General features: G+C 45.3%; 1 protein-coding gene across 1 annotated transcript in view; it reads left to right on the forward strand.

The window, feature by feature from the left end:
• OTOGL (otogelin like) overlaps positions 1 to 27,721 on the forward strand; it is a 1,080,166-nt gene that overhangs the window by 939,644 nt on the left and 112,801 nt on the right. Inside the window, exons 45-48 of the mRNA XM_069227564.1 lie at positions 1,993 to 2,100; positions 2,782 to 2,883; positions 8,624 to 8,728; positions 8,822 to 8,862. Of these exons, the coding sequence (XP_069083665.1) occupies positions 1,993 to 2,100; positions 2,782 to 2,883; positions 8,624 to 8,728; positions 8,822 to 8,862 (356 nt within the window). The remainder of the gene's footprint in view (positions 1 to 1,992; positions 2,101 to 2,781; positions 2,884 to 8,623; positions 8,729 to 8,821; positions 8,863 to 27,721) is intronic.

Genomic DNA, 27,721 nt, shown 5'->3' on the forward strand with positions numbered 1-27,721 from the left:
GGTATCTTTCACTCGTGCACACTGACCCCGGACCGATCGTGGCACTGGCTGGAACAGTGAATCTCCTTAGCCCACACATGTATCCTTATATTGTCTGCAATATGGTCCTGGTGCTCCCGCTTACCTTCCCCTTCCGTGCTGCTGTAGAGCCTCATCACTGTGAAGTGCATTCAAGTACTTCATCCAGGCACCTCTACTGCATCTACCTAACCACCCAGTGTTAACCCGTTGGGCCGCATTCACAAAGGTAAACTTAGACGTGTATTCTAAACTTAGACCAAACGTCTACGTTTATGTCTTTAGGAATACACAAAGGACATTTAGGAGGAGTATCTTTAGGTCTGTACTCGGGGCAGAGATCAGCCCCAGTGCTGACCTAAAGGTAGTTCTTGTAAATGCCCTTTGTGAATTCCCAAAGTCGTAAACTTAAACGTTTGGTCCACGTTTAGACCAAACGTCTAAGTTTCTCTTTGTGAATGGGCCAGTTGTCTCCTACTTTAACAGTAACAGTGCACAATGAAAACTCTCAAATAAAAAACATATTTTTCGACTCTACCTTTTAGAATTTAGCCATGCTAACATTCCCTGACTTGATCAGTGGATCAAGTATTGGGCTGCACTGCATCCCAGTTATCCAGGACAACGTCTCTCCCTTACCTTTAGCACGCGGGCTTGTTGTGTGGATTCTACTCCCTTCTCAGGTTGGTAGGAGGAGGTGGTTCCCGGCATTAAGAACAATTTTCTGTGGAAGCAAAGTAACCACAGGTGACATAAAGTCCAAAAAATGTTTATTATGCCCCCAACAAAGTAGTCATATTTCAGTACAAAGATGCAACGCTTCTGCTCCCCAAGCAGCTGAGCATCTAAACGCTAGCTCCTCCCCAAATGTTCCAAACCTATATAATTTTCCTTCACACATGCTTCCGTTGAAGTATACATGTAACATAAACCAAAACTTTAGATTGTGGTTTACCATGAGCAAGCTTTTTCATGAGCAGACCGCAAAAGACCTTGAGAAAACTTGCTTTTAAATAGGTCTCAGAAGCAGAGCTAGTTCGATTAAGAATTGTCGCCTGTCATGCTAGGTATGTAGACGAGGCCCCTACATCTGTACATAACGGAACCGAGAGGACCCAAGCATTTTAGTTGAACGTTGGCATTAAAAATGGCTGCTGGTTAAACAACATGACTTTACTTAGTTGCCGTATATTTTAACATAAAATGAATTAATTCACAATGTACATGACACCATGATAATTGGGGCTGAGTTAAGAATTTGGCTTAACTTAATATTTACATGACCACATTCCATATGTTACATTATATTTGTCCATGTTATTCTGACGCCACACCAGTGCAGTACAGTTCTCTAATATTTATATAAACGCGCATAATATATTTTGATTATTGTGTTAGAGTGTAAAAAACTCCAAGACAGGAAATTCATCAGATAAAGTAGCAATGAAAGATTAAATCCCCTTGCTGCTCCCTGCATTACAATTTGCATTGATGAATACGCGAAAAAGTGCATCAACAAATTCAGCACGCATGCTATGTAAGGCGTCACTACTGAAAGATTTCATTGCACTTACAATGAGGTCACATGGGATATCACAGGTATCATCAATAATGGAATTAGTAATAGCCATAATATGAGCATATACCTACAGTGGACCAATGTGCTGTCCATTCATGCCTCACTCATATTTTAATAACTTTGAACATAACAATGGAATACTCACACCTGTCTCTATTCTATTAGTTTCTTCATTTGTATATTGTCATGCTGCAGATATATATATATATACATATATATATATATATATACAGTTTGTCTCACAGTCAAGAACATCAGGTATAATTTAGCTTTTGTTTAGAATGTGTTTGATGTTGTAAAACCATTATTTTGCCCAATTGAGAAAATACTTTGCTATACACCTGAGTGCTGTGAATCAACTGACAACCTCTATGTGCATTTTTCTCTTTCCTCAGTGTGTGACCCTTTTGCATGCCCCAACATTTCTCGGCCAGATTGTAGGGAAGATCAGTTCATTGTTGAAGTCAAACAGGATGACCCCTGCTGTTTCTCGTATCTTTGTGGTATGTATATCTTTCATACTGGGAGCCCCTGGTTGCATGCAGATAAACTCCAATAATTGACTAAAACCCATTTCCACGAACGTTATGACATTAGATGTGATTTTGCAACTCATTTGCGGTTAAATATTGATGCTGTCCATCAGATTAGTGGAGTACATCCCTCTTCTTACCTGGCAAAGTGAAGTACAGGCCGGCAAACTCTAAGACGCCCCTAAACAGATTTTCAGACACTTGTGTACATTAGAGAGTACAGGACATTTACTGCCAAGCAATAAGGAAAGGATATACAATTGGATATTACTGACATTACTGACAGTTGTCTCTGTCATTCTACTTTCAAATGTACCTCTAGAAAATTGTTCATAGAAGTGGATATAAGAGCCATGTTAGAATAATAAATGTATTTATTTCTTCATTGGATATAAAAAAGACAGTAAACAAAGCTACACAATTCAGAGGTTTGCATAATCAAGACTATAAATATGTTATAAAGAATCCTATGTCCTGCCTTCACAACATTGCACAATCTGATGGAGATAGGCCATCAAACCCATCATTGTTTACATAAACGTCAGTTTTTTTTAGGAAAACGTTTAGATCATCTGATCAAACTAATAAGCAAATACAAACTTGTGTATGTGATTATAATCTATAAAAATGACATTCTTATGTGTGTTTCAGTGTGTGAGTCCTGCATTGAGCCAATTCCAGTGTGCAGTGAAGGAGAGATCCTCACCGTAGACCTGAACACTACACAGTACTGTTGCCCTCATTATCATTGTGGTAAGAACCATTAGCAATTAAAGCAGGTGATGTGAACTTTTCCCATAACAACAATATTGTTGCTAATGCAAATCATGTATTAAACGTAATAATTTTGAGACCAGTGATAGTTGCACAAGGTAAGCCACCCTTCTAATAAATATATAAAATGAGCCAATGGCTCAGTATCAGCAGATCTTTTAAGACATCTGTTAATCTTAATGCATAAGGGAATCTAGAGTCTTTAAACAATTTTTCAAAAAGTCCTAAATGCAGATAACTATAACAATAGACCAAATTAATAGACTAATTCAGTTCATAAAGTCCAGTATCATGATGGTCATCGGTTTGGACAAATGAGGCAATCAATAAATGGTTTAAACATTAGAGTAAACATATTTATTTATATATGAAGAGATTCACACAAATAAAGGATATTCACTTTGTGACACTGACTAATCACAGCAGCCATGCAGAATTCGTATTATTATTTAAAGAGTTCCTCTCTTTAGTCCCACCACTGAAAGGAACTGCAGATGCAAGGTATTGAATACATGCACCCCTCATGATTGGTCCCTCACTCACATGAACTGGGCGGTCATCAAGGAAATATAACCATGGAGTATCCCATTACAGCACTATCAAATCAATATCTGCCTCCAAGATTTTCGCTACCTTTGAGCATTACAAAGATGACCTCCACCAGGAATGTAATTGAACAGTTCCTGTGTATAAAAATGCCTTCCTCCTGGAGTCTCATTAGTTATGAGGTTTAGAACCGATGAACATGGAACCATTCACTACCTTAGCATCCTCAATGATGGGCTTATAGAGATAACATAGATATAGCCCCCCATCAAAGTTTTACTACTCAGACCTTTTTATGACATTTTATATACCAACGTCACAGTAAAGTGCTTTTTATAATACCTTATTTGTATTGTACGTGGACTTTGTGAACATATGATGTTATACACAAAAGAAGATCAAGACAAGTGTAGATTCCAACTTAGGCTAGGTAACAGACACAAGGATGTGATCATTAGGGGTGTGGCTTGACAAAATGACTGAAAGGTATTCTTTGCCATCTCCTGCTGCCCACTTGACTCGTGGAGGAATCTGCAGCTGTAATACACGTCTGCGGTACCAAAATAGAAACTGCAGCATAGCTGTCATAGGGGTTGAGCTATTTGACTGAGAATTGAAGACAGGAGAAATGAAGAGAAGATGTGGAGCGATGTGCCCTATTTAGGGTGACAATACTCTGTACTCAAGTTGCGTTGAGTGGAATGGAGCATTTGCTCCAAGTCCACTTAAGAAAAGGGACTGATACTGCACATTCAAAACAGCAGACTACACTTAGGGACTAGAGTCTGTGGTCTGTAGGATGTATTTGCTTAATAAGACACATCACTGGTGAAGGTTAAAATGGCTAGATGGGCACCTGAAGAACAGACACATCACAGGTTCTAGCCTGAGACGGTCTCCCTAATCGACGAACTATGCCTCCAGGGGACTTTTCATTTTCCTTGAAAGAGGATTTTATACTTCTGAACACAGTGGACCATCCTGGAGGGATTTGACTTCACTCTCCCACATGAAGGTCTTGGTCAGAGATATAAGAAACCATTTTATGGGAGTTCCCAAGGTGGGGAACCTAAGACTTGAAGTGTCTGCTGATTAAGTGAATGAGTAGAGTTAGATCTATAGGGAAACATGTACTTGCTTTATTTGGACCTCAGAGTTATTGAGGAGATACAGTTTACTATAACAAAAGTTGCAGAAGCAATGGAGGAGTCAACATTTTACACCACATACTCTTCCTAGGCCAGGGAGGCACTGATATGGATCAGATCTGGCACGCTGTTTATGGCTGATTTGGTAAAAATTGATCATGGAGGTTGATTTGTATTGGTTTAAGGATTACTAGACGAAGGGCTGCTAGCAATAGTAGGAAAATATGCAACTAATACATTGCAAAGTAAATACCTGGACTTGAAGCAAGTCCCTATGCTTTTATTGGTACAAACATCAACGTTGTGGGTGAGGACTGACTTTAATAGTGTCCTAGATGTGGATAAGGACAGATTGTTTTCTCCACCACGTAATGCAGTAATGTCCAAGTCATAGACACCACTTGCCAAACAGCCAGCTACGTTCATCTGGCAAACACTGCACTCTATTGACACTGTATTAGCATACTGTTCCCTCACATGCAGCTTGCCTTTCAGAGTGGATTTGGTTTTCCAGTACATACGGCTATAGGACATGATGACAGACACAGGATATTTAGTAAACAGACTCTCAGACCACTGCCCCTTATTGGTACACTAAGGTTAGGCTAGACAAAGGACCTGTGACCCCACAAGGAGATTGCAGGCTTACTCACTACTATACTTGGCTTACAAACCACTACTTATGGAAAAATGAATATATATGGGTCAAATTCACACTTGCTAGAGAGGCACTTCAGCTAGAGATGGTGATGAGACATTTGGGGGCTGCTGCAGTTGTGTGCGCACTGGTTGAGTGGGAGTTACCCCACAAGTGAGCTTAGTATTGGCTATGGTTGACTGGTGTGATCTATTTGCCTCTAAGGAGTTTGTGGCCAAGCAGCATCCTGAAGGGGACATATCGAGATGTCTGCTGTTTAGACTGGCCCCTGGTGAGGATACATAGCAGCCAGACAGTCAGCCTCAGCACTGATAACTGTTAACTCAAATCAACACCAATGCAGCAATGTGTACTTATTATGAATGACTGTGGGCCATGAGGTCTTTTTTAAAGAGATGTTGGCCATGCATTTCCTCTCTCTGACCCTAGGTGAACTAATTCCTTTAAAAGTGGAGGGGCTGAACTCCCCCATAACTCTGGAGCAGACCAAATAAACAATTCAGAATTTAGCAAAGGCCATGCAGGTGATAGCCTAACTATGGTGTTTTATAAGACCCTGTTGGCTGCTATGTTGTTGGCAGTGTACACAGACACCTTCGTGTGGGACACTCTTCCTTTATCCACCAAATACGCCATCATAGTGACACTAGCTAAGCCACATTGCAATGGGTTACACACCTTATATTGTCCACTTTCACTGATAAATCTGGATTGCATGATATTATATAAAATATCAACAAGTAGGACATCATTGTCCTTGATGGGTGTGCTCCACCAAGACCAGTCAGGCTTTACTTTGTCAGATAACACAGAGGCTAATGTGAAATAACTTCTTCATATCACAATTAAATGTTCATTGGCTGCAAGTTTTCCAACTATAGAATCCATTGCTATGGCAAAAGTATTTGACACTATAAATTGGCATTTTCTATTCAATGTTAAAATAATTGTGTTTGGGGTTGGTGATTAAGAAATGCATGTGGTTGCCCTGTTAGAGCCCATGAGCTAGGGTGAGTACTAGAAAGCTTATATCAGAGGCTTGGACCATTCATCAAGGCATTCTATAACGGTGTCCCCTTTTCACTTTATTTTTGACCTGGCTATAGAGTCCATGGCTGCCCTATTTCATAAATGAGAGGCACTATGGGACGTAGAGATAGTACAGTATGCATACATTATCTTCTTTTAGGCTGCTGACTTTAATTTGTCCTTCAGGAATGCACCGACATACCTGGACCTGTCCTAGGGTCTCACTACTCACACTATAAAGCACAATGTCATAGCATGCATACTGGGGCTAAGGTAGTATGCAAATGCATAGCTTTTGCCTGTTATTTGTCAAAAGCCATTTGGCAATGTTGATGAAGAGTGACAGTGCTACAGGCATTCTCTAGTGGAAGAGTGAACTTAGCTAGTTGGCACTCAGAACTGTCTTTGATGCAGCAACAAAGGGTGATAATCACACCCATGAAATAGAGTGTGATATGCTCCTTTTGAAATTGACTAGAAAGCACAATATCATACCACTTTGATCAAATCACATCTTACAGACCACTAATTATGGTAGGTTTAGTATAACTAGTGATAAGGATCCTCCTTACCTGGTAGTTTGGTGTCATAAGGATGACCATATATGATGTCTAAGCAATAACATGTATACTGGAAAAGTGTATATTGATGTAGTGAAAAATGTTCTGATTGTATGTATACCAGGTCCTCGTCAAAGCTTTATTCCACTAAAGGTAGACAACACTAGTGAGGGTTTGAAGTGAAGAGGGTGTTGCGCGAATGTGAATCTAGCTGTTGTTCAGCAACTAGTATTTTGTGCCTGCATTGTGTACATGGTCCACTATTATACTTATTATTTGCTACTCTACATGTTGAATAAAACAAACAATAAAAATATGTCTGAAAAGGATGTTATCATGAGTGGAGAGTGAACATCTATTTGGGACAATGCAAGGTAACACACCGCACAGCTGATTTAATATTTTTCAATAATATTTTCTTCATGCTTAACATCTCAGACACATGGAAACAAATTGACTTGCCCAACTTCAAATGACATATTTTTGATTGAGCTTCAAAGCCAAGATTATAAATCAGGTCACTGGATTCTAAGGTTAGCAATTTTGTCACTAGAGGACTATGGTGGAAATAACCTGTATCTGGTCCTCAATTCATGAAGGTTTTGCCGGGGATATGAGAGAACGACCCACCACTCAAGATGTTTTCACAAAGTATCAAGGGGACATGCTACTCAGCACAACACAACACAACATCAAACACCACCAGGCAAGCCCTGACCTAGAACCCTCAAGAGAAAAGAAAAAGAGAAAGGCCAAGAGACACCTGGTGGTGAGGCCTCAAAGCTAGCAGCAAGAAGATAGGTTACACTTGAAGTCAGTTTGGAAGAAAATCCCAGGACAGAGATGACTAGAGAGTCCTGGTTGATGGCCTGTACCCTAGCAGGGGTAGTATACATAAGTAAGTGAGGGGACATGCAAAAACCCCATTCCTCAGTGAGTCAATAAGGATAGCAAATAAAAGTACTCCTCTCAGAAACATGGTACTCAATAGGTTCTCAGGGGCATTACAGTGAAAGTGCTTCCTGGGATCTTGACCATCAAGGTCTAAAAAAAAGAACATCAAGGAAATAAACCTATGACTGATTCTCGCTACTTAAGGATTTGATAAGGACATGGATTCTCTGTCCTAGAGTCTCACTACTCAGAGAGTTAAGAGGAACTACTGGACACTATACCTCCCTCTGCTGTGAATGATATTTATGCAAGATGGAGAAGGAGTGTTTAGATTTTTTTCAGGTAGTTGGACAACTTGGTACACATGGGAATGTCCCGAAAGAACTCAGGGCAATATCTCTATATGCTACATCTTTCGTATTTAGTTCCCTGCCCTTTGGTTGCTTGACTCAGATGGAGTATATGCATGTGTACCTTCCCAGACATTTACATTTTCAAGGGAGTTACAACAAAATACCTGGATCTCTTGCATTGATGTTTGTTTGCTCACCATGTCACTGTTGTAATTCTGGAAACCATTGAATTACCCTTTTTATCTTCAGAAACGCCTTCAGTTATACCTATGTAAAGCAGTAACTTGGCAACTTTCACATAGATGCATTGATATACTTTAACTTATGTAAGAGATAGGCTGAAACAAATACTTTTTGCAAAACAAAACTACATAAACACACACAGACTGGACTGAGGAATATTTATACAGGTGTTACAACTGTCTAGTATTCTTATAATTTCTACTTGTAACAATATCCACATTCAAGAGTAATGTATTGCCATGAGTACCATGAAGCAGCATTAACAATGTGTTTCTTTCCATTTGTCAGTTTGTGACAAGAACCTGTGCCCTGCTCCTTTGCTAAACTGCACGTCTGATGCAAAACTGGTGATGCGAAGAGTACCCGAGCAGTGTTGCCCTGAATGGCACTGTGGTAATGTTACGCATTTCTGACTAAATCCTTATTGATTTTAGTATTCTTTTCAAATGTATGCTGACTCATGATGTTTTACTGATTTCCTTCTAGAGTGCAACTGTGAAAATGTCACTGTTCCTAGGTGTAAAATGGTAAGAACATTTTCTTGTTAACTCTGTCTTTGAATAAGTGCAAATTAGTATCGCCAGTCTGCAAGGTTTAAAACCATAACAGTTCTCACCCCATCTAACAGCGAAGCTCTCATATGCCTCATGAACAAACATCTCCACCAGTGGCAACGTGATCATCATTCCTATGTTTTTTTGTTCCAGTATATTTTGTAACGTGGCCTAATAGATTGGGAATTAGAGCGCTTTACAATATAAACAGTTTACAGTACACATTTTGTAGGCAGAAGAAGATTGGGGGCCTGATTAACAAAGGTAAGCTAACACTTTCATGTACGTTTACCATTGTTTGCTATTCACAAAAGGATTTACGAGTTGTATCTTCAAGAGTGCTGTGTCTCTGCACATAAATAGATAGAGACTTGCACTCAGAAAGATACTGCAAATCTATAAATCATAAACTTACACAAAAGTGTAAGTTTACCTTTGTGAAACAGGCTCTAAGTGATTTGCTCAGAATTTCAAGAGGTTGAACTCAAGCCAGGATTCAAACCTAGTCCTCAATGTTCCAAATTTGGCAGCTCTAACTACAAGACCACCTCTCCTCCCCCTGTCTAGATTGTGCACCAACAATGTAATAATATGACTGCATTCAGTGTTAAAGTTTCATAGGAATAATCAAGAATGAAGGTGGTAGATGGTATGAAATTTCAGATTCTAGTAGAGATTATGCATTTCAGTCAATCTCATGGTTTCATTCTAAACAGGTATTGGCAAAGCCAATTTTTCCCTGTCTTGATTTAGCTTTTGAATAGTCCCCATGCCACTTTCACACATTACGATTAGCAGCATCCCTGGGAGGCAACAAAGTGCAGTGAAAGCCCAAGAGCATACTACAGCAAGTGCCTAAGGGCTCAACAGAAGTTTGCACCTGCTTATTTTGTCTTGGGAGTACTTTGGTATTATAGAAGGGGGACATCCATATTTGTGCACAGCCCCTTCTATAATATGGATCACACCAGTACATCTGGCACAGTAATGAGAGGCATCCCTTCATTTGCATGATGGGAAAGATGGGGGATGTGCATGATGACACCATAGAAATAAGGGAACACTGTCTCTGTGTCAGATTTCAGATGCAGGCACAGAGGTAAAGGAGCTGTTGGAAAGAGCTTGGACTGCACCGCATAGAAGTGACACAAGGCCCTATGAGGTCACCTTTTGGGAGCAATGTCTATTGAAACCCAAATGTCCCACTTGACAATTGTCACGCTTGTCCACAGAAGTCAGTTGAGTAAGACAACTGTCTTCTCCATAAACATGGACGGCCTGAGATCAGGATGAATCAATGAATGGAGTGTACCAAACCGAGGTATTCAGGATCGAGTTTACCCTCCGCAAGATCCCAGTTCTCCAGCATGCCGAAATGACAGAAAGATACCATAGAAAGTGTGACTAACAAGTCATAAATCAATATCTATCAAAAACTATCTATTAAACTATCTATCGAAATTAGTAATAAAGAAAAGCAACAAAAAAAATCCCAAACGACTATAAAACATAGAGTAAATTGTAATAAATAAAATTATACCAGAATGCCAAAAATCTAATCAGAGGACCTGTAGTTATGAATTTTTAAAGTTTAAATATGAAAACAGCACCAAAAAACATTAAGTGCTAACAAAGGTTATCTGGCTGTACTTCCATGCAAAAGATGCCCATTTCCAATATCCTTAAATGGTTTTGGGCCAACTACCTTAGGATTAATTTTTCCTTTGTCCTTCACCCACCTACCCTCTATGCATATGACTAAGAGAACCATTACTTGATAGGTACAATTACCCGGCTCTCCACACCGATGTTTAAGCTAGTTATTTAATAGGGTCCTGTATAATCATTTTCCCCGCCTTCCCTGTCTGCCCTCCAGGGTATTTCAGCCCTAACTGCAGTGGTCCGCACTATTCCCTTGTTCTGTCAATGACCTTGTAGTAACTTTGAGGTTGAAATGGTGTTGACTATAGACAATACATAGACTCACTGACCTTCTGTGACAAATAATCTCCAGAAGCCCAGAGCCTTGTGTCTTTTAAAGTATACTCACCTGCCACTCAGTCACTATTATAGTACCATATGAGTGCTATTTTAGAGCACTGTATGTATTGAAGTAAATAAAACATATTAAGCGCTTCATTTTGTTTAGGTTGTTGCATCTTAAATATGTGTAAGAATTGTTGATTGGTGCTGTGATAAACTTTGGAACTGGAGCTCTCCTCCTGCAATGGAGGAGGCTTGAGTTGATGCGGCAAGTCTACTCAAGGGACAAGATAACACCAAGTGCATCTGCTGTAGTACTGACATCACTGGGTGAAGAAAATAAAAGCAATTATCCATGGTCAAAGCAGAACCTCCAAACAAAGGGCCAGATTTAGAGTTTGGTGGCTGGGGTACTCTGTCACAAATAAGGCTGATATCCTGTCCGCCCTATTACAAAGTCCAAAGGATATAATGGAATCTTAATAAAGCAGACAGGCTATTCATCACGTTTGTGATGGAGTAACCCCCTTTGCCAAACTCTAAATTAAATCAGGCCCAAAGTCTAACGTATTTCTCTTGTTCTTTGTCAGAAGATGGGGTGTAGACATGGAGCATATAGACAGGATAATCATTGGTTAGCGAAAAGAAAGAATACCCCTATGCAACTATCGAAACACCTGGAACTAAATTTGCACTCCAACACATTGCCACAGAAGACACACAGACCCAGCCACAGAATCAGAAACCTGCTTCAGAATCTGTCCTCCAGGGGAAGATAGTAACATACAGAGGAATGAGAGTTTAGCCTTGCATATCCTGCACAATATAAATGTACAGGAAGAAGAGATGAGTTAGAACTGGTGTGTGCCCCACCATTTGTTCTTGTAGATCTTTATCACAGTTTGTCTTCTCTCAGTTGGACAGAGTGAACTTCCAATTGCAGGTGAAATGCCTGAAGAGTGTAAAAGACTGCGGTAAACTCCTTCCCACTGCAGAATTGGAAAGATGCCTGTATCATTCATATACATATCTCTTCAAACCACTCAACAAAAGCCTCTGCTATCATAATCAACAGAGTTAAAGAGACAAGATTCTCCCCACATAGATTTTAAGAAGCAGCTATCACGTTATAGCATCATTTACCAAACGTGAAAGTAGAAGCACATTCTCACAACACATGAGTAAGGTAGCCTGAATCTCAAGCGATGCCTTACCAGTGATTTGAGGACACCATTGGGAGTAAGAGCCAAGAATGCAGTCTCAAACATTTGAAAACATCTAAAGAAATGTTGCTCATTCTACATTCTGATTACCCTTAGTTAAGAAGAACAGCAATGTATATCGACCTACGGATAATGAGCAATCGTGACTTGATTGGTTTGACAGAAATCTCTGGAGGAGATCACAAACCGCTATGTCACACATTTTCTGTTTTTTAAAGGGAAATTCAGGTGAGTTAATCGTTAGGATATGCATTAGTGATTGCCAGAATAATGAAAGATTACCAACAAGTAATCCAGGACTTTGGAAAACTTTGCAGGGAGCCATGAAGTTGCTGCATGCCCTGCGTCCAGATTGAAGAAAAAACTAGCACTGGGATACTGAGGTGGTCATTCCAAGTTTGGTGGTCTTGGCAGTTGTAGCAGTAGTAGCCGTCCGATCCGCCCCATTCTGACCATGGCGAAGCCACCATGGTCCAAATGTTGACACCCCCAGGCTGCAGTCAGCCTGCAGCCGGGTGGTCCTGGTGGTTGCAATCCACAAGGGCAGCGCTGCCAGCAGGGCTGCCCTCTGAATTTCGAGTCCCCATCTACCAGCCTTTCCATGGTGGTTTGCACCGCAGTGGAAAAGCTGGCGGAATGGGGTGCCCAGGGCCCCCATGCACAGTCCTGTCGTGCATTTCACTGCCCGAATTACAGGAAGTGAAATGCACAATGGGTGCTGCTGCACCCGCTACACTGCCACATTGGCGCCAGCTCGATTCTAAGCTGTCGTCAATGTTAAGGCCCTCGTCACCAAAGGGCCAGCGGGCAGAAACACTTTTTTCGCCTGCCGGCCCCGCGGTGAACTTCGAATAGGGCCAGCGGTGTCCTGGCGGCAGTAGCAGTCAGGTGGCAGGTTGAGTTTGGAGGGCAAACTCAGAACGACTACCTCAATGTCTGAGTGGGAAATTACATCAGGGCACATGGCCTCTAATCTTCCAGTGTCTAGCAGTCTCTTAAAGTGAGTGATGAATTCAGTAGACAACAGGCGAGCAATCTGTTTTTTTCAATCCAGCATAAATGTTCCCTATACCACTGCCTAGCCCAAAAACAGTATGCCAGGGAGCCAATCTAAATAGCCAGTGTGTACCACCAGATTCAACTACAAATAAATAAACTCAATTCATATGTAGGGATACAACATATAATGCATATATCTTGGCACAGCGACCAATATAAAAGGATAAATTGGTTTAGGTTGCCATGTTTATGGGCCCATGAGTTGAAAGAGAATATGCCTTTGTGTACACGTTCTGTATAAAACCTGATCGCATGTGCATATCTACAGATGAATGCCAAAACATCACCTTGTTGTTTTGTATCTGCAGATGAAGACTCTTTTCAGTCAAGTAAAAACTGCTATGAGGTAGCAGGAGGAGGTTGTAATCATTGATAAAGTGCTACTTACCAGCGAATGAAAGGATTGTGTTATCCACGGCAACAAATATATTTGGCAGCACCTTATCACAGTTAAAAATAGAAGTGCTCAATATATATAATTTGTTACAGCCTGTGTCTAGCAAATTTGTTGCTGAAGCACATTGTTTCAACAACTGAATCTGCGCAAGGATCTCTTGAACAGTTGGTCAACATGCCATGTGTATCCTCAATCTACAGCCACCTCCCTAAATTACATTTTACATCAAGCATTAACAAAACTGACAGGTCTGTCTTCGTTTTAAGAAAAACTGCTTCATTGACTGATGAGCTTGTGTGTGTGTTTGAATGAATGGCTGAATGAGTTAGTAGGGAATGTGAAGATACATCCATAGTTGTATAAATAGATCAGGAGTGCTTGGATGGATCAGTGGGTGAGTCACTGATTGAATAGGTTGGGGTGGATGGAGTGATAGGTGAGTGAGTGCATGGGTGGATGACTGGACGAATAGGGAATTTAATGGATGGATGAAAGGGTGTGTGGATAGATGATGAATAGTCTAAGGGTCAAGAGGCTGAGTGCATGAATGGTTGATGAGTGCATAAGTGGATTGATAGATCAGATTTTTGGGAAATGGTTTCAAGCCTGGGGGCATAACAGTATACAATGCATTCAATTGGAAGGGATCAAACTCAAAGAAAAGAGATCGGTGAAAGCAGGTGCAGCCTATCTGAGTATGGAGTGTAAACATGGGACAATGCGCCTGATGTTACTAGAAATCTGTGACTTGAAAAAAATATTTTTTAGGGAATTCCAAATCCATTGCATTTACGAGCTGTAGCTAGCTACCAAATTGCTAATATGCTCAGTCATTATGTGACTCACAAAAAATACCTAAATTAGTGAATTTGCGTACATTTATGTCTTTGGCTAACATGTTACGGTGATGTAAAATGACTTCTGAGGTTGGCTGAGGACACTCCTCTCTGCTTAATGCTTTAGAACAAGGAAGGGACATGATGTTCCACAGTACCTTGCACTATGTATGAACTTTAGGTTGTACCATTTTCAAATGCCATGTGGAGCTCATCAGAGATGGTAGGATGATATTGGCATATGACAGTGAGGACATAATAGTCAATGGTACTATTTAATTGTGAGAAATTGGGTTATTGGTTGTCTTGGTTGTGAGCCCTGGTCAATCAACAGCCACAATTCCTTGCAAGGTGAACCACACAAAGTCATAAAATTAACCTGTGCAGAACCCCGAGTAGCTTGCCACAAAAAGCATTCATGCATTCATGCTTACCTTAAAAGATGAAAGCATTAACCAAACACATTTAGTCAAGCAAGACTGGGTCAAAGTAGAAAAATATGGCTGACTGCAAAGGAGAGCAGTTTGGATACAAGATGTGGATTGGGCCCAGTCAGCACTTACCTTCGTCCACAGATGAAATTCTGAGAAAAAGTGTCTGAGAAGGGGAAGTTCAGCGGTGCAAGGCTTCTCAAAGTTTCCAAGGATGGAGCATCATCATCGGATGTCTTTGTTCAAATCCGTGGTGAAGATTTCTACATTTGGATTTAGGGCCTCATAATGAACACATCGGTGTTTACTGCTGTGTTCAGGCTGACGGTCACTTAACTGACCGCCAGCCCCCCTGGTACCCCTCCGGTCGCATAAAGAACATTCTGCTGGGCCGGCAGGCAGAAACATTGTTTCCGCCCGCAGGTCCAGCAGAATGCATGGCCGGGACATTGCTGGCGGCTGCGGATGCAGCTGCACCCGTCACGCAGATCACTGCTGTAAATCGGGCAGTGACCTGCGTGATGGGGCTCTGCACAGGGGCCCCTGCACTGCCCATGCCTAGTGCATGGGCAGTGCGGGGACCCCCAAGGGGGCCCCAGAGCACCCCTTCCACCAGGTTTTCCCCTCCAGGGAAAGGCTGGTGGAAGTAGGGATCATTATCCGAGGGGCAGCAGCACTGCCCTGTCAGATAATGATTCCCTCCACTGTCCGGCTGCCTCTCAGAGGCAGCCTGGCGGTGGAGGAGGGCCGCCTATGGCAGCCCTCCATGTGTTCATTATATGATGGTTCAGCCGCCTTTCCGGTGGCGCTCTTTTCACCCGCTAGCAGCATGGCGGACTGAACCACGGGGTTCATAATGACCCCCTTAGTCTCCACAATGGAAGTCAAAATTCTCCAGCGTAATGAGGCACAGCTCTGTAGCTTAAAACAATTCCATGGGGCTGGATACCCCTTTAGTGAAGGACCACTGAAAAGGATTTGCTGGAGGTGCACCTCGGGCAGATAGGTGAGCAGGTTGGTTCCAGTCTCCTACTGGTTCTCTGAGCCAATTGTTTCCCAAAATGTTTATAGATCCTCAGTTATGGAATGCAAGAATCTGGGCACATTTTGCACCACAACCAAGGGTACAGCACAGGACTCACTAAGGCTGGCTCCAGGTGTGGGTTCAACATGGAGGGAGCCTTGCGTGCCCTGTGGCTCTGCACAGGAGGCCAGCAAACTAGCTCTTGGAGTCACTCTGGTAGGCTTCGGTTCAGGTGAAGATGCAGGGCTCAGCAGCATGGCTGGCCTTTGAGGGTTCAAGGCTGGCTCCAGACAGAAAAGCAGTCCTTCCAGGTAAAGCAAAGCAATCTTGCATAGTGCACAGCAGGTCACAGCAGCAGGCAGTCCTCTGAGAGCCCTTCCACAGGTCCAGGAGTGAACCGAAGAGTGGGCTTCAGATGGCACACGTCTCCTGGAAGCAGGGAGAATCTTCTTAAAAAGTCCTTTAAAGTGCAAAGAATTTCCTGACTCCCCTGCCTTGGTTCTAAGGTGGCTGCAGTGACAATGTGGGAACATTAGGCCCGATGTGTGAAGGAAGAGCAGTTGGGGATGTGCACAGCTCTGTCCCCCCCCCATCCTTCCAGCAGATAGCTGATTGAGGCACATCTAATCCCTCCATTTTGTGACTGTCTGGGAGGAATTCACAACGTGTAACTGCCAGCTACATTCAGTCATGTGACCCAAGACAGGTTGCAGGCACAAAGGGGTAAGGGCAGGAAATTGCCAACTTTCTAAATGTTAAACAACCAAAAAAGAGAAAGTGTTGACCAAAATCTTTAACAAACAGTCATTTTAATCTAAGATCGGATGACTTAAAGTGATCCACATTCACTAATGCAATGTCTTGGATATTTGTGGTGTTAACCGATTCACCATTGTTTGTTTATATTGTCGTGGGTTGATAATACGGATGTATAATTATCTATTGTGCAATGTGAGATTACTGTGCTCTCTTCTGTGTTCAGCAATGAACTGTATGCATTTTTGGTAAGGTATGTTTTCTTTTGAATGTGGATCACTTTGATTAAGTCATGTGATCCTAGATTAAAATTACTGGTTGTTAAAGATTTTGGTCAGCACTTCACTTTTTTTGTTGTTTAATGTTTTGTGACTCAGCCTTGCTGTTCCTGAAATGACCCCAACTCAGTTTGTTTTTTGTATCTTTCTGAATGTGGCATTTTGAAAATTGTAATGAAACCTTTGACTTTACTGTTTGAAAGGGTTTCTCATTATATTTTCATTGGTAGAAAACATGACGTACCTACCTGCCCTCAATTAGAAATGGCAATTTATTAAATTTAATAAGGAATTCCGAGTGTTACCCTATTGGAGGAGTTGGCCTCATTTAAGAGTTTGCCTCATTTAAGAGTTTTTCACAACCAGGACATACTGTATAAAACTTAAAAGTACATGTTCAACCTTTAAATTACACTGCACCCAGCCCTGTCGGTTACCTAAGGCCTACCTTAGGGGTGACTTGTATATAATAAAAGGGAATTTTGGTGCTCACAAGGGGGTTTAAATGCCAAGTCAGCATGGCAGTTTAAAACATGGACATATGTTGTAAGGTGCTAATTAAGTGGGTGGCACAATTGGTGCTGCAGGCCCACTAGTAGCAAATACATTCCAGGCACTGGGCATATGACATACCACTCTATAACAGACTTATAAGTAAATTTAATATGCCAATCAGGTGTAAGCCAATCAAACCACATTTAGGGGAGTGAGCTCAAACACCTTGGCCTGGTTAGCAGTGGTAAAGTGCGCAGGGTCCTAAGTCCGACAAAAATAAATTTCACCACCAAAACTGGAGGTAAGAAGGCATAATATTTTCAGGGAGGTGGCCTTAAGGCTGATAGGTCTAATGATATTTGGAACTATAGCTACCCCTCTACCAGAGAACACCATTTCATAAGAGTTATCATCATAATCTGTAACCACTACAGCATATCCAGGTGACACAAATGGATCAACTTTTTTGCAATTTTAAAAGAATATCTTTTATTTAGGTGGGACCTTCTGAACTATCAGGAAGAAAAATGTGTTATTTATCAAAACTATTGAAACAGCCAGCTGTAATTCAAGAGTGGTTTCGAGTTTTGTGGTAAAGGATGGTACAAATATGCTTGAACAAAAAAACATAAACACCATTGTTAGGCCTGTCAGACTTAGAGTGGTCTTCCCCCAAACTTTGTGTTGGTCTTCTCCATCTTTACTGACCTCATTTTCACTTGTTTTAGACCTCTGTGCACTTTACCACCACTAACCAGTTCTAAAGTGCTTGTGCTCTCTTCTCTAAACATGGTAACATTGTTTTATACTCAATTGGCATATTTACTTTACTCATATGCCCCTAATACAGTGACATTATGCATGATCAGGGCATGTAAATGAAATGCTACTATTGGGTCTGCAGCACTGATTGTGTCACCCATGCATGTAACCCTTTAAACATATTTCGGGTCTGACATTGCAGCGTTTGTGTGTGCACTTTTAAACTGCCATTTTGACCTGACAAACATTTTGCCAGGTCTAAACCTTCCTTTGTAATACATATGTCACCCATATTGTAGGACCTGGACAGCCCAGAGGGCAGGGTGCAATGCATTCAAAAAGTAGGATATGTTCTTTAATGTTTTACATGAACTCGTAGTTAAAACCTCTTAATTTAGTTTTTCAGTAGTGTAAGGACTGTCTGTCCCAAAGGATAACAATGGAGCTGCTTCATTACATTTTGTAATTTCCATTTGGGAAGAGATAACCAGATTATGTTTTGTGTCTCTGGAATCACAATTCAACATCCAAACTTATAGTAGGATTTGAAATTGCAATTCAGAAAACTGCACTTTTAGAAAATTGCCATTTTTTTGCATTGGTGATTTAATACCTGTAGTCTGTCTCTGGTCACATGACTGGGTGTAGCTGACAGTTGAGATTTATGTATTTCTCCTAGACAGCCACCCAAAACAGGGAGCTTAGGTGTGCCTGGATGGGCCATCACTGGCAGGATGGCAGGAAGGAGCTGGGCACAGACCCACTTACACCAAAATATGGCATGTCCTGCATCCACACAGAGGGCTGCATACCCCTGTAATTACCCTGGAGCCAGGAAAAAGAAGGAAGGATCCCTGAGTACTTCAAAGGGAAATCTCTAGAAGCTTCTCCCTCTCTTCAAACGTACAAATGGGTATTAATCCTGGACCTCAGATACAGACTCTTCAGTCCACTTCTGGACCTATGGATACTCTGCCAGGAAAAAGGGTTGCTGTGCGACTACAAAGACTGCCACTCACTGGACTGCTGCCCTGCTGTGCTGACCTGTTGCCTACTGCCCTCTTGCATGGGGAAGAAGAACTGAACCTAAAACCTCATCTTGAACTCAGGGCCCCAGAGTGACTTGAAAGCCTAGTCTGCTGACCTTCTGTTCTGACCTCAGGGACATAAAAGGTCACCTAACCAGCTCCTGGACCCAGCTGTGGCAGGTTCATGACCCTCCAAGTGGTACCCCTCATGTCCTGGAACCTTGGTGTGACTGAGTGACCTTAACAGGCCCATTAAAACTGCTGCATTGAAATTCAGCACAAGCTGCCTCAAGCCCATTTCTTCACACAGCAGCATAGACCACCGATGTGATGCTCCAGACTGCTTGTTCACAATGCCCGGCCCGATTTTTGTGCCACACCAACTGCCTCCTGTGACACTGTCCTTGCTCCTCACAAACTTCACCTTCGCAAACAGGACCCTTGGTACAAAACTTTAGAAGGTAAACTTTCAGCATGACTAGGACTGTATCCAATCAGCGGTCCATTGTGGTCATCCTAACTTTTCACTTTGACCCAGTCCAACACAACCAGATAGCTGTGGTTGGCATTTTGTGCTTTTAGGCACTGTCTTATCCTTTATTGTTTAAAAATTCAAAACTCTGGTTGTGCTAATTTAATTTTGGTTGTTTTGGTCTTGCTTTATTTATTAAATTCTGTTCTATGTTCTTGGCCTGGTGTGGGATCTTTTTGTGTGGTGTTTTCACTGTTTTGCTGCTTGAAGAGTTGCACAAATAGTTTGAAAATTGCATCTAAGTTAAGCCTGACTGCTCTGTGCAGAGCTACCAGGAAGTTGAGCACAGGTTGATTTGTGGTTTACTTGTGCCTTACCCTGACAAGGAATATGGTTGCTGCTTGACCAGGGCTCACACCCCAGACAAGCATTAGTCCAATTTCTTAGAACAATCATAAACCAGTCTATCTATGCTGTGAAGTGGCGTGTCACCAAATGCAATTATGGGTAGTGCCTCCTCTGGATATAAAATAAATTGTGTATTTTCCTTTAGAGAAGTTACATTGCCAAGAATAAAGGTATAGCTATATGAGTAATTGTTTTATCTATAGAGTTCACTGAAGGAAAATATGGAAAACGTATGTTCCCTAAATACTTAGGGGGTCATTATGACCCTGGCGGTATAAGGTGCTTACCGCCGTGCAGAAGACCGCCAATACACTGCCGCGGCAACGGTAGACCGCCTCAGCTATTATGACACATATCACGGAATCCGCCGAAATTCAGACACCCACACAATACCGCTGCACCAAAGGTCAGCGATAAACTGGGGGAAACACATCCTCCACCTCCACGCCAACAGAAACACGCCCATGCTATTACGACCCACGAATCCATGCGGCGGTCTTTCAACCGCGGTATTCCATTGGCGGTACACACCGCCGCGCTCAAAATACACACACATCTCCAAAACACCGCCACATTGGACATTTCGAAATACACACACCTGAGACACATACACACACCACTCCCACACACCCAACACAATATAAAACACACACCCACATCACCCACAAGCCCCTACAACCAGAAATTCTGAGAGAAGGCGAGAGAGAGAGCACAGAATAGACAACCCCATCACACAGAGGCACACAACACCATCACCCACACAACATCCAAGCACAAAACACCACATACCACTACACTCACCACATACACCACCCCACACATCACACACACCACCCCATGTCACGCCAAAGACACCCCCGCTTCTCCGAGGAGGAGCTCAGGGTCATGGTGGAGGAAACCCTACGGGTAGAGCCACAGCTATTTGGCTCACAGGTACAGCACACATCAATTGCAAGGAAGATGGAGCTATGGCAAAGAATAGTGGACAGGGTCAACGCAGTGGGACAGCACCCAAGAAATAGGGAGGACATCAGGAAGAGGTGGAACGACCTACGGGGGAAGGTGCGTTCAACAGTATCCAGGTACCACATCGCGGTACAGCGGACTGGAGGCGGACCCCCACCTCCTCCCCCTCAACTAACAACATGGGAGGAGCAAGTCTTGACCATCTTGCATCCTGAGGGCCTCGGAGGAGTCGTCGGAGGAACGGACACTGGTAAGTCAAATCTTAACTATCACATCCCCCACCCTACCTGCATGCTATCACACACCCCCACCCTCACACTCTCCCCTATCACTCCAACTCCTCACTAATGTGCTAAGAACACCAACTACACATCCCAACCCCAAGACCTGCATGACACAACTAACCATGGACACTCATCACTAAAGCATGCCCACTGCACATACCCAAAACACCCCCCAACCATCAGCACACAACCCCACACACAGGATTGCCTGCACTGGGTTTCACGCACACCCAACCATTGCAAACCATTACACACACACATGCAATAATCATGTACTTATACCCCCGCAGGAACCCGAAGGAACTTCACCACACCAGAGGGTCCAGACAACACCACTCCACCCCCAGAAGAGGCCCACAGTGACGATAGCAGCCCTGCCCTACTGGATCTTGATGACCAGCCAGGACCATCGTGGGCCTCAGGACAGTCGGTTCCCCTCGCACAGGCACAGCCCAACACTGACCTTCCACCCTCTGGTAACACCAGCACAGCACCCACCCAGCGGGCCCAAACCTCCCTACCCAGGACAGGTCAATTAGCGGTGTGTCCACCACTACAGGGCACCCAGGCTAACCCACCACCCCAACAACAACAGGGACCTGGGGGCAGTGGTAGTGGGCACACGGTCCAGGGGACGGAGGCACAGGAACACAGGGGAACTGGGAGGGCTGCTGTGCGACAGAGGGAGGACAGGCCAAGGGAACCAACTCTCCACAAGGCCCTCTCCTCCATCATGGGAGCATACCACCACTCCCAGGAGACGATGGCCACGGTCCTGGATAATTTGCAGGACACCCTGCATCTGCAGGAGGAGCAGTATTTGGGGTTCAGGGGGGAGCTCAGGACCATCGGCTCCACCCTGGGCACCATCGTAGGGGTGCTGACGGACATTCAAAAGACCTTAAGGGACACTGTGGCACTCCGAGGGGCCCCTGACACTAGCCACGATGATGAACTGCCTACCACCTCCGCTGGCGCTATTGGACAGGATGCCCCGCCACAGGACCACCCCACCAGCACCCCATACCCTGCAGACGGACAACCACCATGCAAGCGGGCCCTGAGATCTAGGAACAGGACAGAGCAAGATGGCAAGACCCCCTCCAGGAAATAAGACCACCCTGATTGTCCCCCCACTGTCCCACTTTGTTACCCTGTCCCAATCGGAACTGCCCCAGCTCCACTTCCAATGGGCAGATGTGCAATGTACCTGTGAGACTAATAGACTGGACTCTGCCATGGACATTCCTCCACCATCACCCGTCACCATTTTACAACCCCCCTTTATTTTTAGCACTTAAATAAACACACTTGAAACACTAAAAAAACTGGAGTCAGTTCATGATTTGTATTTTTCTATTATCAATGACAGTGTCATAATGGGTTACCCATTGGAAGGCTAACATACCAATGTCACACATCACAAGCCCTTCAAGGATGCAAGCAGTTGACACGTAGGTTACCACATTTGTGAAACTGAAATGGAAGGGGACAACTCAGTTAACAAATAGTGAGTGAAATGTCGGTACAGGATAGAGGTAGATGTGTGAAAGTTAATGTAATGTCACACCGGAAAATGTACTCACCTGAGTTTCACTGGAAATATTGCTGTATGACTGACTCCCTGTTGTCGTTTTCTTCTTCCTCAGCTTCATCCTCATCACTGTCCACAGGCTCCACAGACTCCACAGCTGCAACAACACCGTCATCTGGATCATCCTCCTACAGAAAAGGCACCTGGCGTCGCAATGCTAAATTATGGAGCATGGAGCAGGCGATGATGATGTCGCACACCTTCTTCGGTGAGTAGAATAGGGACCCACCTGTCATATGGAGGCACCTGAACCTGGCCTTAAGAAGGCCGAAGGTGCGTTCGATTACCCTCCTAGTCCGCCATGGGCATCATTGTAGCGTTCCTCTGCCCTGGTCCTGGGATTCCTCACTGGGGTGAATAGCCAGGAAAGGTTGGGGTAACCAGAGTCCCCCAATAGCCATACACGGTGCCTCTGGAGTTGACCCATCATATCAGGGATGCTGTTATTCCGCAGGATATAGGCGTCATGTACAGAGCCAGGGAACATAGCATTTACCTACGAGATGTACTGGTCTGCCAAACAGACCATCTGGACATTCATCGAATGATAACTCTTCCGGTTCCTGTACACCTGTTCACTCCTGCGGGGGGGACCAGAGCTACATGGGTCCCATCAATAGCACCAATGAAGTTCGGGATATGTCCAAGGGCATAGAAGTCACCTTTCACTGTAGGCAAAAACCTCCACCTCAGGAAAAATGATGTATCTCCTGATGTGTTTCAGCAGGGTAGCCAACACTCTGGACAACATGTTTGAAAACATAGGCGGGGACATCCCTGATGCCATGGCCACTGTTGTCTGAAAAGACCCACATGCAAGGAAATGGAGCACTGACAGCACCTGCACATCAGGGGGTATTCCAGTCGGATGGCGGATTGGTGACATCAGGTCTGGTTCCAACTGGGTACATAGTTCCTGGATTGTGGCACAGTCAAACCTGTAGGTGACGATTAAATGTCTCTCTTCCATTGTCAACAGGTCCACCAGCGGTCGGTACACCGGAGGATTCCACCATCTTCTCACATGTCCCAGCTGACGGTGCCTACGACAACAGCGAAGAACCAGTCAATATTCCTCCAGGTATGTACCCACAGTCACACACAAGACTACACCACTCACAAAACACTTCCTGTATGTGTGTTGAGTGGTAGGCCTAGCTATGTGTGACGCAGAAGTAAATGGAGCCATGTGGGCCCCTGAAATGGCGGCTGCCTGACCTCTAAAGTGGGACAGTGGGATTGTGGGGTAACAGCGCTGGCGTCACACACCGTCGCGGTAGGCGGACATCACCGCCATTTTCTATCTGTTCAATCACTAGATACCTGACCTTCGACAGGAGAGGACCTACACTGCTAGTGCTGCTGTGACCTCGGTCTGGAAGCGACGATGGCTGCTGCGTCTGGGGAAAGGGCCCCTGCCTTCACCGCACAGGAGTTGGAGAGACTTGTGGATGGGGTCCTCCCACAGTACATGCTACTCTACGGCCCTCCAGACCAACAGGTTAGTACACAGGGAGTACGTTGTATGGGCTAGGCCTGGGTGGACAGGGCTGGGGGGAAGGGTGAAGGGGGCAGAGTTCATACTACAGTAAAGAATGGGAATAAATGGGCCACATGGTCAGAGTAGGGAGGTGGCCACTCACATTGATGGGGCAGTTGGTAATGACTGTTCCTCTTCCCTTGTGCATGTCATGTAGGTCAGCGCCCACCAGAAGAGGGACATTTGGCATGCCATCGCCAAGGAGGTCCGGACCCTGGGGGCCCACCAGAGATGGGGCACCCACTGCCGGAAGAGATGGGAGGACATTCGCCGCTGCAGCAAGAAGACGGCGGAGGCTCAGTTGGGGATGGCCTCCCAACGTGGGAGGGGTGCCCGTCGCACCATGACCCCACTGATGTTCCGGGTCCTGGCAATGGCCTACCCGGAGTTGGATGGGCGCTTGAGGACATCACAGCAGACACAAGGGGGTGAGTACAACCTCATTCTGCGGACTTTGAGTGCAGTGGAGGCGTCTGGGTGGGGGAGGTGGGCTGTGGGTGTCCCTAGACCAGGGCGAATTCGGTAGGCAAGGCCCCTCCGTAATGTAGGCCATGTGGCACTCTACCCCACCTCAGAAGAGTGCCAAGTTGAGGTATAGTTGCCCCTGTGGCATCCATGTGCGCAGATGTCCACCATTGCCATGTAGGCCATATCCCAGAAATTGCATGTGCAGAGGCCAGGAGCACGGCGTAATGCATGGGGCTGCTGCGTCTGTCTTGTCCGCCAACTGTAGCGGTATGCCATGCACTAAAACTCATCATCAGGCGGAGGTACAGTGGCACCGGAGCACGAGGGAGCTGCATCCCACATGGCCATGGAGGGCCACACAACAGACTCTGAATGCATCAGTGGGACGGAGGGCGGGGGAGCTTCACGTCGGCCACCGGATCACCAACAAGCGACACGGACTCGTCCGACGACAGGAGCTCCCTTGTAGTGGCGGCACCATCTGTGCCCCCCACTTCTACAGGTACAGCCGCCACCTCCCCTACCAGCACCGCCCTCCCAGCAGCCCCTCAGCGTTCGCCCTGTGCCCGCTCACCCAGGAGGGTGGGCATCACCTTCGCCCCAGGCACCTCAGGCCCTGCCCCAGTCACCCCTGCTGCCCTCAGTGAGGAGGCCATTGACATCCTCAGGTCACTCACTGTTGGGCAGTCTACCATTGTGAATGCCATCCAGGGTGTAGAACGAGAGTTGCAACACGGTAATGCATTCCTGGAGGGCATTCATTCTGGTCAGGCTGTCCTTCAGCGAACCCTGCAATCTCTGGCCTCAGCACTGATGGCAGCCATTGTCCCTGTGTCTAGCCCCCCCCCTCCAACTTCCTCCACCCAGACCCAATCCCCTGTACCCCAGCCCATCCCAAGCACACCTACAGACCAGCATGCACACAAGTCAACACACAAGTAGCTCAAGCAAACATAGGCACCACACACACCACAGGCACTCACACAAGCATCACACACATACGGATACAGCAACATCCACTGTTTCCACTGTGTCCCTCTCCTCTTCTTCTTCCTCCTCCCTCCCAGTCTCGTCTACACACACACCTGCATGCACCACATCTACAGGTACTAGGACTCGCACCAGGACACCCAGCACCACAAGCCGCTCACCTGCACTCACCACCTCCACTGCCATTTACACGTCCCCTGTGCCCTCTCCCAGTGTGTCTGTAACGCCCCCTCCCAAAGTACCCAAACTCCGGTAATCACTCACCCAACATCCATCCACCTCACGACAGCCTCCAGTACCTGCACCTGCACCCAAAACAGCTAAAGTGACACCTCCTAAAACCACCTCCTCTTCCTCCACTCCCAGACCTCCTCCAGCTACCCATCCCAGTGTCTGTCAGAAACTGTCCCTCTGTCAAATTGACCTTTTTGCCCCCACCGCCCCCTCCAATTCATCAGTCCCGTCGTAGCGCCTCAGCCAAAAAGCCTCCAGTACCAGTGGTGCGTGTTCCAGGTTTTTGGTGTGCACCGTCCACCAGGGCAGGCAGTAGGACCCGGAGCCAAGGCACTGGCAGCCCACCCCCTGTAAATGCTCCAAAATTGGAGAGTGGACGACGGGACAGTGTCAAGGCTCCTGGTGGGACAACAAGTGAAATGGGATCGAAGGCGATTGGTGAGTCAGCTGTAACTCCCAAAAAGGTGGGGAAGGTCCAGAGGAAGTATGCCCAGCCTGTTGTGAGTGTCACGGCGGAGAAGTGCGCCATCTTTTCCGTCGGTCCAGACACAACCTCCAGCACCGTCGTCACTGGTCCAGAGACCACCGCCAGAGTCACAGCCCAGGAGGGCCCAAGTATCGTCACTGGTCCAGAGACCACCGCCAGAGTCACAGCCCAGGGGTTCCCAAGTATCGTCACTGGTCCAGAGACCACCGCCAGAGTCACAGCCCAGGAGGGCCCATGTATCGTCACTGGTCCAGAGACCACCGCCAGAGTCACAGCCGAGGAGGGCCCAAGTATCGTCACTGGTCCAGAGACCACCGCCAGAGTCACATCCCAGGAGGGCCCAAGTATCGTCACTGGTCCAGAGACCACCGCCAGAGTCACAGCCCAGGAGGGCCCAAGTATCGTCACTGGCCAGGAGACCACCGCCAGAGTCACAGCCCAGGAGGGGACAGGATGCCACAGCCCCACTGGCCAATGATGGAACGTCATGCCACACACCAATGTCCAGTGTGTAGATCGTCATGCCACACACCAATGCCCAGTGTAGAGATCGTCATGCCACACACCTATGCCCAGTGTAGAGATCGTCAAGCCACACACCAATGTCAGTATCAGGACCGCCATGGCAAAACACCGCTGAACAGTCATGAACCTCAATGTCAAAGCACCGTTGAACAGGGCAAAGAGCGCCATGTCAAAGCACCGTTGAACAGGGCAAAGACCGCCATGGTGAAGACCGCTGAACAGGGCAAAGACCGCTATGGCAAAGCACCGCTGAACAGGGCAAAGACCGCCATGGTGAAGACCGCTGAACAGGGCAAAGACCGCTATGGCAAAGCACCGCTGAACAGGGCAAAGACCGCCATGTCAAAGCACCTCTGAACAGGGCAAAGACCGCCATGTCAAAGCACCGCTGAACAGGGCAAAGACCTCCATGTCAAAGCACTGCTGAACAGGGCAAAGACTGCCATGTCTAAGCACCGCTGAACAGGGCATGGACCGTGTAGGAATGAATGGACCGCCACATCAGGCATCCTTATCCCATGTGCTGCTGGGACAGTGACCGGACAGGAACTTTCACGGGGAGAAGCATCCAGTCTGGGCACCAGTCCCCCTC

This window comes from Pleurodeles waltl, chromosome 4_1, assembly GCF_031143425.1.
Source record: "Pleurodeles waltl isolate 20211129_DDA chromosome 4_1, aPleWal1.hap1.20221129, whole genome shotgun sequence".
In the NCBI taxonomy this organism is placed as follows: domain Eukaryota; kingdom Metazoa; phylum Chordata; class Amphibia; order Caudata; family Salamandridae; genus Pleurodeles; species Pleurodeles waltl.